The sequence below is a fragment of the Lynx canadensis genome, chromosome D3, assembly GCF_007474595.2.
Source record: "Lynx canadensis isolate LIC74 chromosome D3, mLynCan4.pri.v2, whole genome shotgun sequence".
NCBI classification, from domain to species: Eukaryota; Metazoa; Chordata; class Mammalia; order Carnivora; family Felidae; genus Lynx; species Lynx canadensis.
In genome coordinates this window covers 89,150,510-89,169,374 of record NC_044314.2, presented here as the reverse complement: position 1 = coordinate 89,169,374, position 18,865 = coordinate 89,150,510, and the positions used below count along the sequence as shown (strand labels likewise).

Below are 18,865 nucleotides of genomic sequence, written 5' to 3'. Positions count from 1 at the left end.
CCAACCAAGTGTGCCAAGAAAAAAACAGGCAGAAACTCTAAATTTGGTGCTTCAACCAGACCCCTGCAAAGAACATGAAATAAACCACGGGCTGATCCCTGGCTGAATTTGGAGTCAGAAACACAGCTAATTAGAACGAAGAATCCAGAGGAAATGCCCCATGGCCAGATCACTCAAGCCATGAGCTGGAGCCCACTGGTACTCAAATTACATTAGGAGGCACTTGGAGGGACTTTTATTTTAATGTATGTTAACAAAAAAATTAGTACGTCAAGATCGTGGATGGTAGTGTCTTCACGATGAGGTCCCGGGGCATATCGGTTATTTTAAAAATAAAAGTTACTTAAGAGACAGGCTGTATAAGGACACTCAGCTCCTCCCCTCTCTGACCCTAAAGAGCTCAAGTGACAGGTACCCTCCCTGTGTCAGCAGGTAAAGAGACATCCTTATCACGGAGCTTGGAAATTTAGAGAAAGTCGTAACACAAGAAAGCAGTATAAACATCCCTTGTTTCTTTCTGCTCATTTGCCGCCCCAGCCCTCATTCTTGATAGAATTCCTTACCAGGTGCTTAGCTGAGCTGTCTGGTAGAATTCCTTATTCGCTGAAGCCCCCAAAGTTAAGTTTTCTCTGTCCTGTCAAATCCTCACAGGTTCATTGCCTTTTTGTCTAAAAAAGGACAAAACCTGCCTGCCTTGGTCGTTCCTTTATGCCTCGATTTCATGATTGGGCCTCTGCGCCCACGTGAAAAAACTTTGTTTTTTTCCCCTCCTGTTGGTCTGTCTCATGTCAATTTAATTCTCAGTCCAGCTGGAAGAATCTGCAGGGTAGAGGAAGAATTTTTCCTTCCCCTCAGAGGCTAAATTAGTATTTAACTTTGAAAAAGTGGGACAGTTAAAGAAAATACAGAGTAAATAATGTTATTTACACAAGAAGTTGGCAAACATTGAGATGACATGTGGATTGCTAAAATTAGGGAAATTTTGTCCTATGAACAAAAGGAGGGGAAGAAAATTATTTCCGCTCCAGATGCCGGGGGTCCCCAGTCCGGAAGGGAAACAGCGCACCTGCACGGCCCCTCCAGATCCAGCCAGGCCCCCACTCCTCAGTGTGGTCACCCTGGCGCCAGCCCCACGGGACCCTGGGACAGGGGGAGAGGCCCCTCGTACCTTAATGACGTCTTCATCCGCAGACCTGCACTCCACAGCCGCGGACACGTCCACCACGGAGCCGTCCTCCTGAATGGCCACGACCTTGACGGGAACCGAGACGGCCTTCCCGGTGAGGACGGCCGTGTTCAGCACCTCCGTGTCCTGCGCGGGAGAGCAGAGGGCGCAGGTCACACACAGGGGAGCCCGTGAGCAGGCCACTGCCACCGTCCCTCTCCCCCTGCCATTGAGACTCCGTCTGCCTGGACCCAGTCCGGAGGCCCCGCGGCTCGGCAGTTCCGGGAAGCCGGGGACAGTGCATCCCAGGCTGAGCTCCCGGAGCCCGACAGCCGCACTCCCTCCTCCGCCCCCAGGGACAGGGGCATGGTCACCCCTCCCAGGACCCTTCCTGCCACCAGCCCCCTCGCTCCAGCCTGCAGCCGGGCTCCCACACCACACGGGGTGCTCTCCAACAGTCCCCAGATCTCCGCTCCAGGGTCACTCGGTGGGCGGCCGCCTGTCCTCCCAGCTCATTAACACCGTGAACGCGGCCCTCGCTGTAGTTTCAAATTAAGACCGGTAACTGGGGCGCCTGGCGGTTCAGTCGGTTAAGCGGCCGGTGTTGGCTCGGGTCACGATCTCACAGCCTCACATCGGGCTCTGTGCTGTCAGCGTAGAGCCCGCTTTGGATCCTCTCTCTCTCTCTCTGCCCCTCCCCCACTAGCTCACTCGCACGCGCGCTCTCTCTCTCTCTCTCTCTCTCCCAAAAAGACACATTTAGAAAAAAGATTCTTTACAAACAAGAAGAAGAAGAAGAAGAAGAGGAGGAGGAGGAGGAGGAGGAGGAAAGTAACCACACACAGAACAAGGAGAACCGGTCGCGGAAAAGCAACCTCTGCCTTCCGGAGCCGACCGCCAGCCCCCTTCCTCCCCCAGGCCTCCCAGTCACCAGGGTCCCCTCCAAGCCCAGGGATCCGCGGGCACCACGGCAGTGTCTGTCTTCCTCTGCCGATCCCCGGGGTCCCGCGGGGGCCACCTTCGGGACTTCTCCCCCACCTGCCACCTTCTTGCTGCCCCCACGACCACCGCCACGGAGACCCTGTCCTGCCGCGTGGACAGCCACCACGGCTGCCCACCCACCTCCCGTGTCCACGCCCCCCACGACAGTTGAAGGGCATCCTTTGTATCGCAACGGAACTCGCAGCGTTTCTCCCCCAGGTTGCACCTCTTGGAAAGCCTCCTGCCGTTCGTTCTTAAGATAAAGTCCACACTCGCGGCCCGCGGCCATCTGACCCTGACCCCGCCTCCGGCTCTCTCGCTCCCCCCCCCACTGCCCCTCCCACGGGAGCCCCCCAGACCTCTCCCCAGTCCTCACCCTCACCCCTGCTCGCAGCCACGCAGCGCCCTCACCACACCCGCGCGTCTCAGCCTCCACACCCGCTTCTTGGGGGGAGCGGGGCTCCTCGGCCCGCCACGGTGTGGACGGCGCGCCCAGTCTGCCCTGCGGGAACCCACCCCCGACGCTCACCCCGTGTTCGTCTGGTGCTTGTGTTTCCATGTCTAACTACTCATCAGACCGTAGACTCCCCAAGGTCTCGGCCCCCTTCGTTCTGACCTCGTCACATCCCCGGAACCGGGGACGGAACCTGGTGCGTGGGGAGGTCTCGCGCACAGGCTCCGGGACTGGACGGTCTGGCTTTGGGCCTGGCTCGGCCCCCGTGTCAGTGGATCCCAAGTCCCAGAAGGTCCGACTCAAGTGAAAGACCCATCGCGGGTTCGACTGCACCTGTCGCACGACCGGACTCTGGAGGCTCCGGCCGCCGACCCTGGTCCAGTGACCCCGCGAGGCCAGGGCTACTTCTCTGCTGTTCTCCCGGCCACTCCCTCAAGCGAGCCAGACGGCGCCCGTCACACCGGCCATCTGTCCGCTGTCTCAGCAGGGGGAGGCAGGCTGGGGGAAGAGTGCACCCGCTCGTCCTCGCCGGGAAGTCCAAGGCTCGTCGCACGGGGAGCCACCTGCGGAGGCGGCTGGCAGAGCGGGCGTCCCTAGTGAAGCCGGCGGTGGAGCGCGGGCGTGCAAAGGGCTTTCACAGTCCGTTCCCGGGTCCGCCACAAGGCACTTCCCTCCCCCCGCGCCCGAGTTCCCTGATGTGGGACGCGGGGAGAACAAAAGTACCCACCGCGTGGTGACCTCGTGAAGGCTTAACGAGACTCTCTGCGTACAGAGCTCAGAACGGAATTGGCGGAAAATGAACAAGGGCTGCATCCATGCAGCTACTGCAGCCGATGCTATGAAAGGTTTGCTCCAGGAATGAAGTAAAGAGCCACCAGGCAGGTCCACAAAGGGACTCTGGGAAAGACGCTCCTTCCACACGCGTCCGAAGAGTGAAAGTCAACTAGGGAGCCGGTGGAAGCCGGGCAAAATGCCGCTCGGCAGCGAGGTCCCCCGAACGACACGGTCGCCTCCACCAGACTCTACCCAACGGATAATTGCTTCACATTCTCTTCTCACTCTTGGATCCCCTAGTCTCAGCTCAAGCACTAAGTGGGTCCTGTACCTGATTTTCTAAATGACCCCCTCATTATCCACCTTAAAACTGAAGATCAGTAAGAGGTGGAGTCAATGAGTAATAAATAATAATAATAATAATTAATAGGCAGCACTCTAAGTACTTTGCATGTAATTAATTGCTTGTTCAGCTTCCTCCACAACCCTTCCAAGATAGTTCCTACTATTATTCCCGGTTCATAGATGATTTGTTATTCACCGAAATTAAACCTGAAAATAATAGCTACTCATCAATAAAGAAAGCCAACTTTGTAGTGAGTACTTGTAAACAGTGCCAGCCCAATCTAAGAAAGATGAAAAAAAATAAGTTGGTGTTTGGTTTTACGTATGTCCTCTCCCCCGGACGGACTCTCGAGGAGTTACGTCCAAAAGCACATAACTACAGTCCATGTATCTGAATATTCCATTCTCCCCAGGGACATGAACTATATGTGCACCTTTATATTTCAGGTGTACATCAAGGACAGGAAGCAGGCAGCACTGCAGAAATTGAGACGAGAACTCACCAAAGGTGGGACAGTGGTGTGGGTGTGGACGAAATCACCATGGGTCCAAAGATGAGGGACGGTGTCGTGATTCCAGAACACATGGCTAGGTTCTGCTCCTAACGCAATTGGGAAACTCGATATGGGGGTGTTGGCCGTGTGCAACGGGCAGGCATTAATTCTGCCTGATGAGCGTTCACGGATGCTGAAAAATCCACCCAACTCTCTGTTTGAAATGACAACGTTTTGTTTTTCCTCCGGGTATCATCCTACTCTGCTACCAATGAATGTGGCTTAGGTGGTGCTGACCCCAGACCACTGAGTCAGGCTCCACAGAGGAGCACACACACCAAACGTGGCCCCTCGAGGAGACTGATTCAAGCGAAATGCAGACAAAGGAAATCAAAGACAAGAGCAGGACAGGACAGATTCCTGGAAGGTTTCTGAGTTTCTGAATCCAACACATCGGTGTCCGCTATCTTTGGAAATTTAGATATACATATAGGCTTTACTTAAGCCTATTTTATTTTCTTAATTTTTAAAAAATGTTCATTATTTATTTCGGAGAAAGAGAGAGAGAGAGAGAGAGAGAGAGAGTGGGGGAGAGAGAGAATCCCAGGAAGGCTCCGCACCCTCAGCGTAGAGCCCGACGCAGGATCCGAACCCACGAACCCCAGCCGAAATCAAGAGTCAGACACTTAACCGACCGAACCACCCAGGCGCCCCAAGCTGATTTTAATTGTAAGCCAACTTACACCTGAAAGTCTTAAGCAACATGCAAGGCTCTAAAATGAGCACCCATCTCTACTCTGTAGAAACTCACAGGCTTCAAGAAGACACCACCACAATTTTATCAAACTGAGTTTCAAGGCAGGTGACTTTATTTCTTGTACAACCAATCCCCACTGATCCAAGCTTGTGCTTTGATCCCAAATACCTTTGCAACCATGTTTCTTCCTGTAGTTTTGCATGTGTGGCTGAGATTTTTGCAACCGTGTTTTCCAGTGGCCATCAATGGCCTCCTCCAAATCCCAAAGCCAATCCTACCTGCCTCTGACACAATAAGAAAGCAATTTAATCTTGTGAAATATTACATCTAAATCATCCCCTGTTGCCACAGACTGCTAAAAATCCACCATCTATCAAAATACAACTCTTTTATTCTGCTATTTGTGCAAGCTCTAGGTTTTATGCCTTGAAAACATATTTATATTCCTTTATGAAGATGAGTTTCCATTAATGTTGCACACCACAGCAGCATCAGTGAAAATGGCAGAGTAAGGACATCCACAAATTCTCTCCATAAAGCAGGAGAAAACTGGCAAAAAAAAAAAGAGAAAAAGTCAAAATCAATTTTTTTACAACTCTGGAAATAAAGGCTATGCAACCAGGAGAGCATGTATTCAAGAAAAATAGCTAAATCTTGGTTAAAAAAGAGCGAAGTTTGTGGCATTTTTACTTGACTTATTCCCATCCCTTACTTCCCAGCTCCGTAGTAGCTTTAAAAAAATTACAGCTCACTGTCAACAATAAAAACTCCTGGGTTCGCAGGACGAAAGCCACTGGAGAGAGCAAATCAGCACTGGAGAGCCTTCAGACCCTAATTCCCAAAGAACTGCCGTTATTGGACTTGTCTGATAGCTCCCTGGAAGATCCCACTTACAAGGCTGTCAGTATTTGACTCGCTCTGAGTTCACCCAGTGTGACAAGCTTTATCCCTAGAGGTATTTGTTCAAAGCCATTGTCGGCAATTGTTTAACTTCATAGCTGCCTGGAGGCACTGAATAAAGTTTGGTGCAAAAAAAAAAAAAAAAAAAAAAATAGACCAACCCAAAAGCTTAAAAGGAAAAAATGAGGAATAAGATATCCAGAGGTACTTTGGAAAGCTTATGCCTATCCTGGGGAGCCTGCAGGACTATGCTTATACATAGGGCTGTGTGTACGTCCTGGGCTGTGTTCATACTCAAAAAAGACCTGAAAAGGCTCTAAGCTCTCACCACGGGTTGACTTTGAGGTTCTGTTAAAGCAGGAAGTGAAAGCTAAGGCAGGGCTGTCAAATGCCTGGCTGGTATTGAAACTGTGTCCCAACACACACAAAGAGACTCTCGGTAAAGACTGGGGCACGTACTGATTCCAAGTGTCTAGGGCAATCTCTACAATCGCGGGCTGACCACCAAGCTGGCCAAACCAAGACTGCAGAGACCACACACAGCAAAAAATAGAGTCTACAGACTTACTTCATAAAAGTCACTAAATAACCCAACTTACTACTACAATAAACAACAATGAAAACCCAAGGAAAAAGAGAAAACTTAATTTCAGAGTTGGTACAGGACATTATTTGAAATTTCCCCTTTTCAACAACAACAAAATTAGGAGACAAGCAGACAAACAAAAAAGGATGGCCCAGTCACAAGATGAAAAGCAATCAAGAAGAACTGTGGTTGGGGTGCCTGGGTCGCTCAGTCAGTTAAGCGTCCAACTTCAACTCAGGTTGTGATCTCGAGGTTCATGAGTTTGAGCCCTGTGTCGGGCTCTGTGCTGACAGCTCAGAGCCTGGAGCCTGCTTCGGATTCTGTGTCTCCCTCTCTCTCTGCCCCTCCCCTGCTCATGCTCTGTCTCTCTCTGTCTCAAAAAAAAAACATTAAAAAAATTTTTTTTAAATAAAAAATTTAGAAAAAAGAACTATTCTTGAGGAAGCCCACACGTTGGACTTACTGGACAAAGATGCAAATATTTTAAACAGCTGTTTCAGGGGCGCCTGGGTGGCGCAGTCGGTTAAGCGTCCGACTTCAGCCAGGTCACGATCTCGCGGTCCGTGAGTTCGAGCCCCGCGTCGGGCTCTGGGCTGATGGCTCAGAGCCTGGAGCCTGTTTCTGATTCTGTGTCTCCCTCTCTCTCTGCCCCTCCCCCGTTCATGCTCTGTCTCTCTCTGTCCCAAAAATAAATAAACGTTGAAAAAAAAAAAAATTAAAAAAAAAAAAAAAAACAGCTGTTTCAAATACAAAGAATTAAAAAAAAAATCATACCTAAAGAACCAAAGGAAAGTGTGAGAAAGGTGACTCGCGAGTGAATTCCAATAAAGAAATACAAATTATGAATAATTATGAAAAGAAACAAATGGGAATTGGAGACTTGAAAAGTGCAAGAATGAAAATGGAAAATTCACTCGTATGTTCTCCTATAGGAATGGAGTGAAAGTAGAACAGGATGAAAGGAAGAAACGTGGGAAATCCACAAACGTGGAAATTAAACAGCCTCCTTTTAAACAATAAATGGTTCAAAACAGAAATCACAAGGGAAACTGGAGAAATGCTTTGAGATGACTGAAAACAAAAACACAACATACCGAAACCTTACACGACACAGAGAAAGTAGCACATAGAAACTTACAGCTGTAAATGCCTGCATTATAAAAAAGGAAAAGGGGGCGCCTGGGTGGCGCAGTCGGTTAAGCGTCCGACTTCAGCCAGGTCATGATCTCGCGGTCCGTGAGTTCGAGCCCTGCGTCAGGCTCTGGGCTGATGGCTCGGAGCCTGGAGCCTGTTTCCGATTCTGTGTCTCCCTCTCTCTCTGCCCCTCCCCCGTTCATGCTCTGTCTCTCTCTGTCCCAAAAATAAATTAAAAAACGTTGAAAAAAAAAATTTAAAAAAGGAAAAGGAAGCTCTCAAACCAATGACCTAGACTTCCACCTGCAGAAGAGCAAACTAAACCCAAAACGAGCAGAAAGAAGAAAGGAATAAAGAATAGAGTAGATCAGTAAGTCAAAGGAATAAAAGGCACAGCGTAAGGAATACAGTCAATGATGTTGTAATAGGCACGTAACAGGACAGATGGTAGCTCGCTTATGGCAAACATACCATAATGTATAAACTTTTAAAACAAAAACAAAAACCCAAAGGGCATGCACATTTTTTTCATCTTAATAAGTACTGCCAGATTGTTTTTCAATAACATAGTAGCAGTTTTCACATCTCTCAGTAATACATGAGACTGTTTCCCCATATCTTTGCCACCATTTTATGTGATCAATCTGTTTAATTTTTGTCAGTATCAAACGGTAAAAAAAAATGGCATTTTGTTGCTACTTTAATATTTCTCTGAACTCAAAAGGAAACTCAGCATTTGTTTCAGACTTTTAGTGTCTATTTGCATCTGTGTTTCTGTGAACTGTTTGCTTCTGTTATTTTTCTAATGATTCTTTCATTTTTCTATTTGTCTGTTTGTATTTTTAACAAGAATTTCTTAGAGTATTTGTATATTAGAGTCACTAAAATTGTATCTCAAAAAAATTCTTTTTCAGTGTATTGCTGGTTTATGATGGCGTCTGTCATACAATTTCATAAACAAAGAAGAGAGTGGAAATGAATGATAGAAAGAATAGAGAACAGTATAGAAAATCAATGAAATTAAAGCAAAAGTAATTTATTGGGTACAATAGAATCAACAACAAATTACTTAAAATAAATTTAACCAAGGTGCAGGAATTCTATAGTGAACACTAAAAAATGTCATTGAAAGAAACTAAAGACTACCTAAACACATGTAAAAGCATCTTGTGTTCATAGATTGAAATACTTAATAATGTCAAGATGACAATACTCCTCAAAGTGATTTACATAGTTGATGCAATCACCATCAATATCCCAGCTGCTTTTTTACAGAAATTGACAAGTTGATTCCAAAATTCATATGGAAATGAAGGAACAGTCAAAACAATCTTTAGGGGCGCCTGGGTGGCTCAGTAGGTTAAACATCCGACTCTTTATGTTGGCTCAGGTCATGATTTCGTGGTTCGTGAGTTCGAGCCCAGCATCGGGCTCCACACTGACAATGCAGAGCCTGCTTGGGATTCTCTCTCTCTCTCTCTCTCTCTCTCTCTCTCTCTCTCTCTCTTCTCCTTCTCTCTGCCCTTCCCCCACTTGCACTCTCTCACTCTGTCTCTCTCAAAATAAATAAACAAAAACTTTAAAAAGAAAAAAAAAGATTCCCTTTGTCCCTCTTCCTCTGCCTCTCCCATGCTCGTACTCTGGTACTCTCTCAAAATCCAAAACAAAAACAAACAAAAAAAATTCCTTATTTTTTTAAGTTTATTTATTTATTTTTGGGAGACAGAGAGAGAGAGAGCACAAGCAAGTGAGGGGAAGAGAGAGAGGGAGAGACAGAAACCCAGGCAGGCTCCATGCCATCAGTTCAGAGCCTGATGTGGGGCTTGAACTCACGAACCGTGAGCTGAGATCAAGAGTCGGATGCTTAACTGACTGAGCCACCCAGGTGCCCCAAAAAACCCAGTCTTTAAAAAGAACAAAGCTGAGAGGACTCACCCTTTTATGAATATAATTGGCTTTCCAGAAATAAACCTTCACATTTTCCATTTTCAGCCAAATGACTTTTGACAAGGATGCCAAGACAATTCAAAGGTTTCAAAGAAGAGTCTTTTCAACAAAAAATGCTGGGATAACTGGATATCCACATGAAAAGAAAAAAAAAAAAAAGCTAGATCCCTACCTCACACCATATAAAAAAAAATCAACTCAAAATGGATCATAAGCACAAATATAAGAGCTCAAACTATAAAACTCTTAGAATAATACTTAGGTGCAAATCTCCATGACTTTGCATTGCATTGTCCTCACTCTGGACCCACACGTTGACCAAGTAGCCACTTGTCACTGTGACAGAGGAAGGGAGAGCATAAGGTCTTGTGCTCTTAGAGCTTCTGACTGGAAGTGAGCTCATCACTCTTCACAAGTTTCATTGCCCAAATCAAGGTACATGGCCATACCTAAATTCAAGTGGACAGTGAAATCCAGCCAAACAATGTGCCCAAAAAGAGAATTGGTGGGCATGTCTTGAAAAAATTTCTCACTTTACAAGGAAGGAAACTGAGGCACACCACACTATTGCTAACCAATATATGGTTCCCATTCATTGTTTGACCTGCTGCATAATATTTTATACTATGTGCACATGCTACTCACTCCCCATCCTCCCCTTACCCTCCAAGCCCCTCCCAGCCCCCAATCTGCTTCCTCTCTCTATGCATTTCCTTACTCTGCACATTTTATGTAAATGGAACCATATTACACATGCCCTTTTGTGTCTGGCTTATTTCACAAAGCATGGTTTTGAAGTTTATTCATGTTGTAGCATGTGTCAGCACTTCATTCCTTTTTATGGCTGAGTAATATTCCATTATATGGATATACCCACATTTCATTTACCCATTTATCAGTTGATGGGCATTTGGGTTGTTTCTCGGTAAACCTGGGTCCAGAGAAAGGACAATGCAGTGCACAGTCCCTGGCTGATGGGTGTTGGACATGTAGTGAGAGCAAGAATAAACCATTGTTGTTTTAAGCTATTAAAATCTAGGAGTTGCATGTAACTTTCAGCATACTATTTTGACCTATACCCTTGGGCTAAAGATAAAAATATGTGTAAACACATACTGAATGCTAGTTAGGTGTGTTTTCCACAACAGAATAGGTTAGCAGTTCCAAAACTACTTTAGTGAATTCTAGGATTGAGCAAGTAAGATATGTTGGTAATAATGAGAGACAGGTTTCTCACTGCTAAAGAAATGAATTTAAAATTGCAAAAAAAAAAAAAAAGGGTAAGAGTGAACTTCAGTCATGAGCTGGAAGTAGAGATACAGCCATGAACTTATGGCAGATGGCAGGTGTATGTGTGTTTATGTATGTGCAAATGTAGGTGTGTCTTTATTTAGCTTTCCCTAGTTCTCTGTGCTCAGAGGGCTTTGATGCAATGATACCCTAGTAATCAGCACACCCAGACCCAGATTTTAGTTCTAAATACCCTCTCCAAACAAAAAAAAAAAGGAAACAGAGCTCCTGGGAAAAATGGCTAATTCTGGGGCCAAAGCACAGAAAGCACAAGATAATGAGCCTAAAATATGTTGCAGAGCCAGAAGATAAAAAAGTGCTTGAACAAATGTCAAAAGGACACAGGAGACAGCTTGAAGGAGCTCCCACTGGTCAATCTGGGGCAATTTTACAGCACTATAAATAATTGTAACAGCCCATTATAATAATATAATATATTATACAACAAGTATAATATATAATAAGCTTCTGAGTCCATACTGATATAAACAAACAAACAGGGGAGAAGGGAAACTTCATCCTTAGGGTAGAATTCCAACTAATAAATGTAAAAACTAACGATGAAATTAGAATATCACCATCTGGCCACCACCATTTATCACCATAATTGTTTCAGGCAGGAATCAGCATGAATGCTACTAGTAATTAAAAGTATGATAAGAAACAGGACATTCGTATAGTGTTAATGTATCTCCATGCAAGAGATTTATTAATTTCAAAGAGAAAGACAGGAACTATATGGAACCAAAACCCATCATACACCGTGGCATCCACGTGATCAAACATAACATCACTTACTGGGATAAACAGACACCCTGTGTCCTGAAAAAGGACATAACGTCACTTTTGATATGTTTAGAAAACAAGGTGGGGATGGAATCTGATAATGAGGAACCTTCAGACAAATTCAAATTGGGGTCATATTCTACAAAACAACTGGCTTGTGCATTTCAAATGCATCACAGTCTGAAAGACAAAGACCGAGAAATTTCCAGATGGAAGAGGACTGATAGATATAATAACAAATGTACATGTGATCCTAGACCGGGTCCTCAAACAGAAAAAAAGTACATTCCCTTTGCTGTAATGAAGGTTAGTGGACAACTGACAAAATTGGAATAAGGTCTGGAGTAGAGGTAAGTCTTCGTACCAACTGTTAACTGATAATCTCACTCTACCTCTGCAAGAATGTTTGGGAAATTCACACTGAAGCATTTGCAGATACAGGATCAGCACGTGTGGAACTGAAACACTGCATAAAACACAGCAACAAGGTGTATTCGTGTAGAAGGGGGAGGATGTTGTCATCTGGGGAGTTTGGGGAAGGTATCTGGGAAATGCATTTATTCAGACTCCTAGGAAATTTTAAAATAATATGAAGAAGCAAAAGAACAAACAAATCAAGGAATAAATGCATAAAGATACAGGGATGGTAAGTGCCTAATGAACATCATTGATGACAACTAGCTTTGTTTTCAAAGTAGCCGTCACACCTGCGGAGTCCAATGCAGGGCTCGAACTCACACCCTTGAGATCAAGAGTCGGACGCTTAACCGACTGAGCCAGGCACCCCGACAATTAGCTTTTCTTAAACACTTAGATAAGTGCCAGGCACTGTGCTAAGCGATTTACACATATTATTTGCTAATAATAATGCATATTTATAATAAATACAGTGTAATATGTACTGATATCTAAAAATAAAAGTCACCCTAAAGAAGAGCCTGCTACATGATAAGTTCTTGATAAACATTTACTAGTCTTACTAACATCTCATTTAATCCTCAAACGTCCCTACCGACAGATTGCTGTTTTTATCCTCACTGTGCGAATGAGGGAACCAGGGCTGGAAAGGGTCTTTCGATTTGGCCGGAATCACACTTCTGCTAGGCAGCCAAACCAGGATGTAAATAAAATCACGTACACACCAAAGCCCATCATCCTGGCTGCCCTGGTGCTTCTCCTAGCTTCTCCCCTGTGAAGCACAGCCAACACTCCATTGCTTTGCCTGACTCACACGCTTCAAGGACAAAAGATAGATTTCTCTCAGCTTTGATTTTAACACCTTGTAAGTAGATATCTTACAAATGTAAAGCTTAAGAGTTAGCAGAGGGGTGTCTGGGTGGCTCAGTCAGTCGAGCGTCTCACTCTTGATTTCGGCTCAGGTCATGATCTCACGGCTGTGGGTTCAAGCCCCGAGTCGAGTTCCGCGCACTGACCGCATAGAGCCTGCTTGGGATTCTCTCCCTCACTCTCTGCCCCTCCCCTACTCACGCTCTCTCTGTCTCTCTCAAAGTAACTAAATAAACTTAACAAAAAGGTTTAAGATTTAGCAGAAACAGCCAAGCAGCCCCCAAACCCCATGACATGACCACATGTGGCTTCTAGAAGGTTCTATCCCAGCTGCTCCCCCAGCGTGGGAGCATGTGGACCACAGTCCTCAAGGCCCAGCAGCCTACCTCCTCTGGTCCCTGGCACAGGGGTGTCAGTCTCTGAACGGGACTCTAACTCTGACCCGGTTTTGCTCTCAGACACCCCGACTTCTGATTTCTAGAGCTGTAAGACAGATGTAAACTTCACTCAGAAGTAAACAAGGATGCCTGCCAGCTCCAACCGAGACGATGATTTTCAACCCCACTTGTCGTGTATTACATAACTCTGGAATCGGCCCACTTCCCTCCATGTGATAGTTATTTTTGGACTCTAATAATTTACCATCCACAAAGCAATAAGTGATTTCAAAAATTCAGCTCCTTATGAGTCCCTGAATAACATGGAGAAAGTCCTATCAAGTAGGATGGCACTCAGAAGGAGTTGATAAAACGTGTCTAAGTCAGAGTCCGGTCCAGATGTCTCCCAGGTGGCAGCTTGGAGGGAAGAAGCTGAAACCGTGTGGAAGGACGTGGACCAGCTGTCACCCAGTGCGCTGGGGAAGCTCACGGACGCTGGTAACCAAGGGCAGCGAGATGGTAAAGGCTACTTAATGGATGAGACAGATGAAGGGTCACGTGGTTGTCCAGTGGGCCTCACGGTCAGGTTTACGTCCACTGTGTCCCACCCTGCCGGGGGGGATGTAAGATCCCAGGCGCTGTCGGCAGCTGACGCGGCCCACGGTGACATGAGGGCCAGACGGAAAGCCAGAGAGACCAACAGGTGACAGCCAAGCTTCGGTCGGACAGAAAGAAAAGACACACACAGTTTTAAAATGCTAGATAGAGGCAACGACACGGGGGCAGAGAGAAAGGGAGAGAACACGGCAGCTCAGGGAAGAGAAAGGCAGCGTCGGGGAAAAACGTGCGCGTGAGAGGGGCACACGCAGAATGCACGCGGGGTTACGGGCGGGCGCTGTTTGTTCCCACATCCCAGCTCCAACACTGAAGCACATTCCCCCGTGTTTGCCCTACTTCTAACCATCAGCACCTCCTCAGTCCCAACCGTAACCTGTCAGCTGTATTTCTTCGCTGCCCAGGGTGGGGAAGGAAGAAAACCCTCCCATGCAGCTCAGCTGCATTAAAATATAACACAGCTTCCGGTGGCCAGAAGACCGCCAGCAAATGACATCTGTCCAATTAAAAGCGAAAGCAGATCTGATGGCACCTCTGAGACAGATGTTCCCGAAAAAGCTTAGCATCTCTGAAACCCGAGCCCACGAGGAAAACTCCACCCTGATATAAACAACCTTGCATACAGTGGCGGGGCCCTGTGACTGCAGCAAGCAGGGGTGTGGGGGGGAGGGCTGCTGCAGGCTGGGGCTGATTCAGTCCCACAGTCAAGTTCCAAGTGAGGGTGGATGGAGGAGGGAGGGAGGCGGGGAAAGGGAGGGGAGGGGAGGGGAGGGAGAGGAGGAAGAGGAAGAACTTACTGTCCAAAAGGGAAAAAGACAGACAGGCAGACAGACAGAAAGACCGAAAACATACAGTCCTAAAGAGGGAGGGAGACAGACAGACAGACAGACAGGGAGATCTACAAAGACAGACTGACCCAGGCAGAATGAGAAGGGGCAGAGGGACAGAGACAAACGAGGGAGACAAGCGGAGAAAGACAGCAAGCTAACAAGCGGGAGCATTCAAGGGGGACTGAGCTGGGCAGCAGGACGACAGAGGCAGCGACAAAGAGAACAGGATGTGCTTGGACCTCACACCCGAGCCACGTGGCTCTCTGCTCTGTACAAACCATGCCTCTGTGTCCACCGTGGGGCTGGCCCGGCCCGCTCCGGCCCTGACTCCCGCAGCCTGTGTCTGTCTGCAGCTGAGGCTGCTGGGCTCGGCCCCAGCACAGAGGATCGTCCTCAGAAGCCAGGGCCCTGGCAAAGCGCCCCGGGAAATGGGGTGCACCTGCCAGGGATTCTCAACACGGTCATGTCCCTGGGGACTTCCCTACGGAACACACTAGAGCAAAAACACTTGTTCAGCAAATGCTCAGGGCACTGCTGAGCATACAAGTGAGGGGGGAAACAACGAGAATCAGAAGTTTCTGTGGAAGAGTCATGATATGCAGGCACTGTTTATACCTTCATGTTTTTATTCACATAATTCTCATAACAAGCCTATGAGGAGGAGCCCTCATCATCCCCATTTTACAGATGAGAAAACAGAGTCACAGACACTCATCCCAGATTTCAATACTGAATGCTGGACCCAGAACTAAAACCCAGAAAATCTTACTCTAGAATCTAGGCCTGTAACCACTACGCTATTCTGCTTGTTAAGAATAATATACTATCGAGGTGGCTGGGTGTCTCAGTCGGTTGAGTGTCTGACTTCAGCTCAGGTCATGATCTCGCGTTTCGTGAGTTCAAGCCCCGCATCGGGCTCTGTGCTGATGGCTCAGAGCCTGGAACCTGTTTCTGATTCTGGGTCTCCCTCTCTGCCCCTCCCCTGTTCGCATTCTGTCTCTCAAATATAATCATCAAAAAAAAATTTTTTTAAGACTAATATAGTATCAAGGTACCCGGGTGGCTCAGTCAGTTAAGCGTCTGACTTCTGGTTTGGGCTCAGGTCATGATCTCACAGTTCATGAGATCGAGCCCCGCATCTGGCTTAGTCCAGAGCATGGAGCCTGCTTGGGAATCTCTCTCCCTTTTCTCTCTGCCCCTCCCCAACTTGTGCATGCTCTCTGTCTCGAGAATAAATAAATAAACTTAAAGAAAAGAATAATATAATATCAATACAGGAAAATCATAACACTCTGTGCCAGACAGAATGCTGAGCCCTTTGTATGGTTTCTCATCAATCCCCAGAGGGAGGGTCTTTTCTGACTAGTCTCTCTCGCTCTGTTTTTACACATTGCCCAATTGTATGTCACAGGAATTGCCACAATTTGGAAATTAACCTGTTAACTTGCTTCTGATCAGCCTCGCCCACTAAACATTAACGCTTGGAATTCTGCTTCCGTTCAGGACCCGGAAATACCCCACCTGCTGTAACTCAGAAAATCAGACAAAATACAGGCAGCAATTGTTTTCTGACACTATGAAAATAGGTAGAAATAAGGAAAAATGAAGGCGAGTCCTGGGTTACCAGAGGAAGAATAAATTCAAATAAAACTCCACCCTCTTGTTGAGATCAGGTGACAGAGATCAGGGTTAAGGCAGCTAGAATTTGGAGGCAGTTTATCCGAAAGAAAGGAGCTTGGTGTGGGGAAAGAGCCCTAACATCTTCAGAAGGGGCTCTGGGGTCTCTGGCTCAGTACCCGGCTGTACATGCAAGGCTGAGGACAGAATCTCCAGAAGCAGTAAGCTGAACGATTCGGGAACACACACAGGGCTGGAAACCATCCATGTTCCAATCAGCCAGACTGGAGAAACCGCGTAAGACAGGGAACACCGGGCAGAATGCTGACAAGGGTCATGCCGTTAACAGTAGAGCTAAATTAGACCCGGTAAAGGCTGCTGTAGACCTGCCCCTGAGAAGCTTTTTTAAAAAATGTTTATTTATTTATTTTGAGAGAGAGAGAGAGAAAGAGCATGCAAGCAGGGGAGGGGCAGAGAGAGAGGGAGAGAGAGAATCCCAAGCAGGCTCCGTGCTGTCAGCGTGTAGCCAGATACAGGGCTCAATCCCACAAACTGTTAGATCATGACCTGAGCTGAAATCGGGAGTCTGACATTTAACCGACTGAGCCACCCAAGAGCCCCTTTAAGAAGCTTAAACGCAACCTTGAAAGAAGCAAACTTATCTGGATGCTAGAACAAAATTGACGCCGATTAGAAGAATAGAGCAAAACCTAGCACTCAACAAGGTGAGATTCACAATGGACAGGAGCCATTCTAAAATAGGTAACCAGGATAAAAATCAAGTAATAGACCCAGAAATGCTGGAGACGATAGAATTGTGTATAAAGGGAGTAAAAAAAATATGCCTAGACAGAAAATATTCGGTCTAACGGACACTGAAATGGCTCCTATGTGCTCACCCAAGATGAATGAAAACGAATGTCCATGTAGGGATGCAGAATTTTTACTCCTACCAGCCCCAAACTGGAAAGAATCCCCACGTCCGCTGGTGAATGAATAAACAAAGTATGGCACACCCACACGATGCGATATCAGTCAGCAATAAATCACTGATACGTGCAGGAATGTGGACGAACCCAAAAGCAATTAGGCCAAGGGAAACTAGCCCGAGTACATGCTATGGGATCCCACTGATGTGAAATTCTTTTAAAGGGAGAATGGTAGTGACAAAAATTAGATGGTGGTTGTCAGAGGCTGGGGTGGGGTGGGGTAAGGACTGGCCAGGCAGAGGCTAGAAGGAGTTTGGGGGATGATGGAAATATTCCGTCTGTGGCTGCGGTGGGGTGATGGTTGTGTAACTCTCCACGAATCTCAACAAACTGCAAAACAGGTGAGCTTCACGGCACGTCGGTGACACCTCAGTAAACATGACACAAAATTAGATCTCACTTGCTGGTTGTTCATTACCGCATCGCTCGTGTCTTCCGTTCAATAACTATTGGTTCAGAAGAAGAGGGGACCAGAGAGAAGCAATGCACAGGAAAGACAGAGGGACACAGGCGGGTCCATTACCAATGTCAGATGCGCCACCGATCCCACTTGGAGAAGAAACTGAAGCTCAGAAGCGTTCGGTCATTTCCTCACAGCCCAGGACTGGTGTCACACATCGCCCGGGGGGAGAGGAAACGCATACACTTTCCTTAACTGGTCACGGGCTGCAAGTGTGTGCCCTTCCTCCCGATGCACCTGCTGTCTGGAGAAGCCGGGGGTGGGGGCGGGGCGGCAGTGTGCACGGGTGCAGGGCCAGGCTTGGAGCCAGACCCCCTGGTCCCAATCACACCTGGGTCACTCGGGAAAGCCATGGAAACTCAACTTCCTCCCTCCCTCCCTTCCTTCCTCCCTTCCTTCCTTCCTTCCTTCCTCCCTTCCTTCCTTCCACGATTCGGGTTCCTCACCTGTCACAGACGGCCAGTAACTCCACCTCTGCCTCATAAGGTAGTCATGGGTCTCAATTCAGGTGATGCCTCTGAAGCACGGGGATCACTGCCCGGCCCATCGTAGGTGCTCGACAAAGGTCACTTACCAGCCTCACTGCTCCCACATTGGCTTCATGGAAAACCTCCACTCATCCTTCAAGATGCTAGTAAAGTGTGGTCTCCTGTGTGAAACCCTCCCAGATGACATCTCCTCCCAGTCGGAATTAATCACTTCCTCAAGTATGTCCCTATAGTGCTTTACAGATGCCTCCTCTCAGGGGCAACTGGGCGGCTCAGTCGGTTGAGCGTCTGACTCTTGATTTCAGCACAGCTCACAACCCCAGGGTCGTGGGATCGAGCCCAGCATCGGGCTCTGCACGGTGTGGAGGCTGCTTGGGATTCACTCTCTCTGCCCCCCCTCCAGTTGCTGGCACATGCACTCTCTCTGTCTCTCTCTCTCTCTCAAAATAAACTTTATTCTGGATAAATCAATAAACTTAAAAAAATGCTTCCTTTTAGCACATGGCACCACAGTTCACACGCTGCTTCTCAGATACGCTACGGAAGGCTCAGATTCTAGCACGACTCTCCGAACACCACTAATGCTGGA

General features: G+C 47.2%; 1 protein-coding gene across 1 annotated transcript in view; it reads right to left on the bottom strand.

Moving 5' to 3' along the window:
- The window catches only part of TMEM132B (transmembrane protein 132B), a 362,435-nt gene that overhangs the window by 39,926 nt on the left and 303,644 nt on the right, over nt 1–18,865 (bottom strand). The window contains exon 7 of the mRNA XM_032595352.1: nt 1,169–1,312. Coding sequence (XP_032451243.1) covers nt 1,169–1,312 — 144 coding nt within the window. The remainder of the gene's footprint in view (nt 1–1,168; nt 1,313–18,865) is intronic.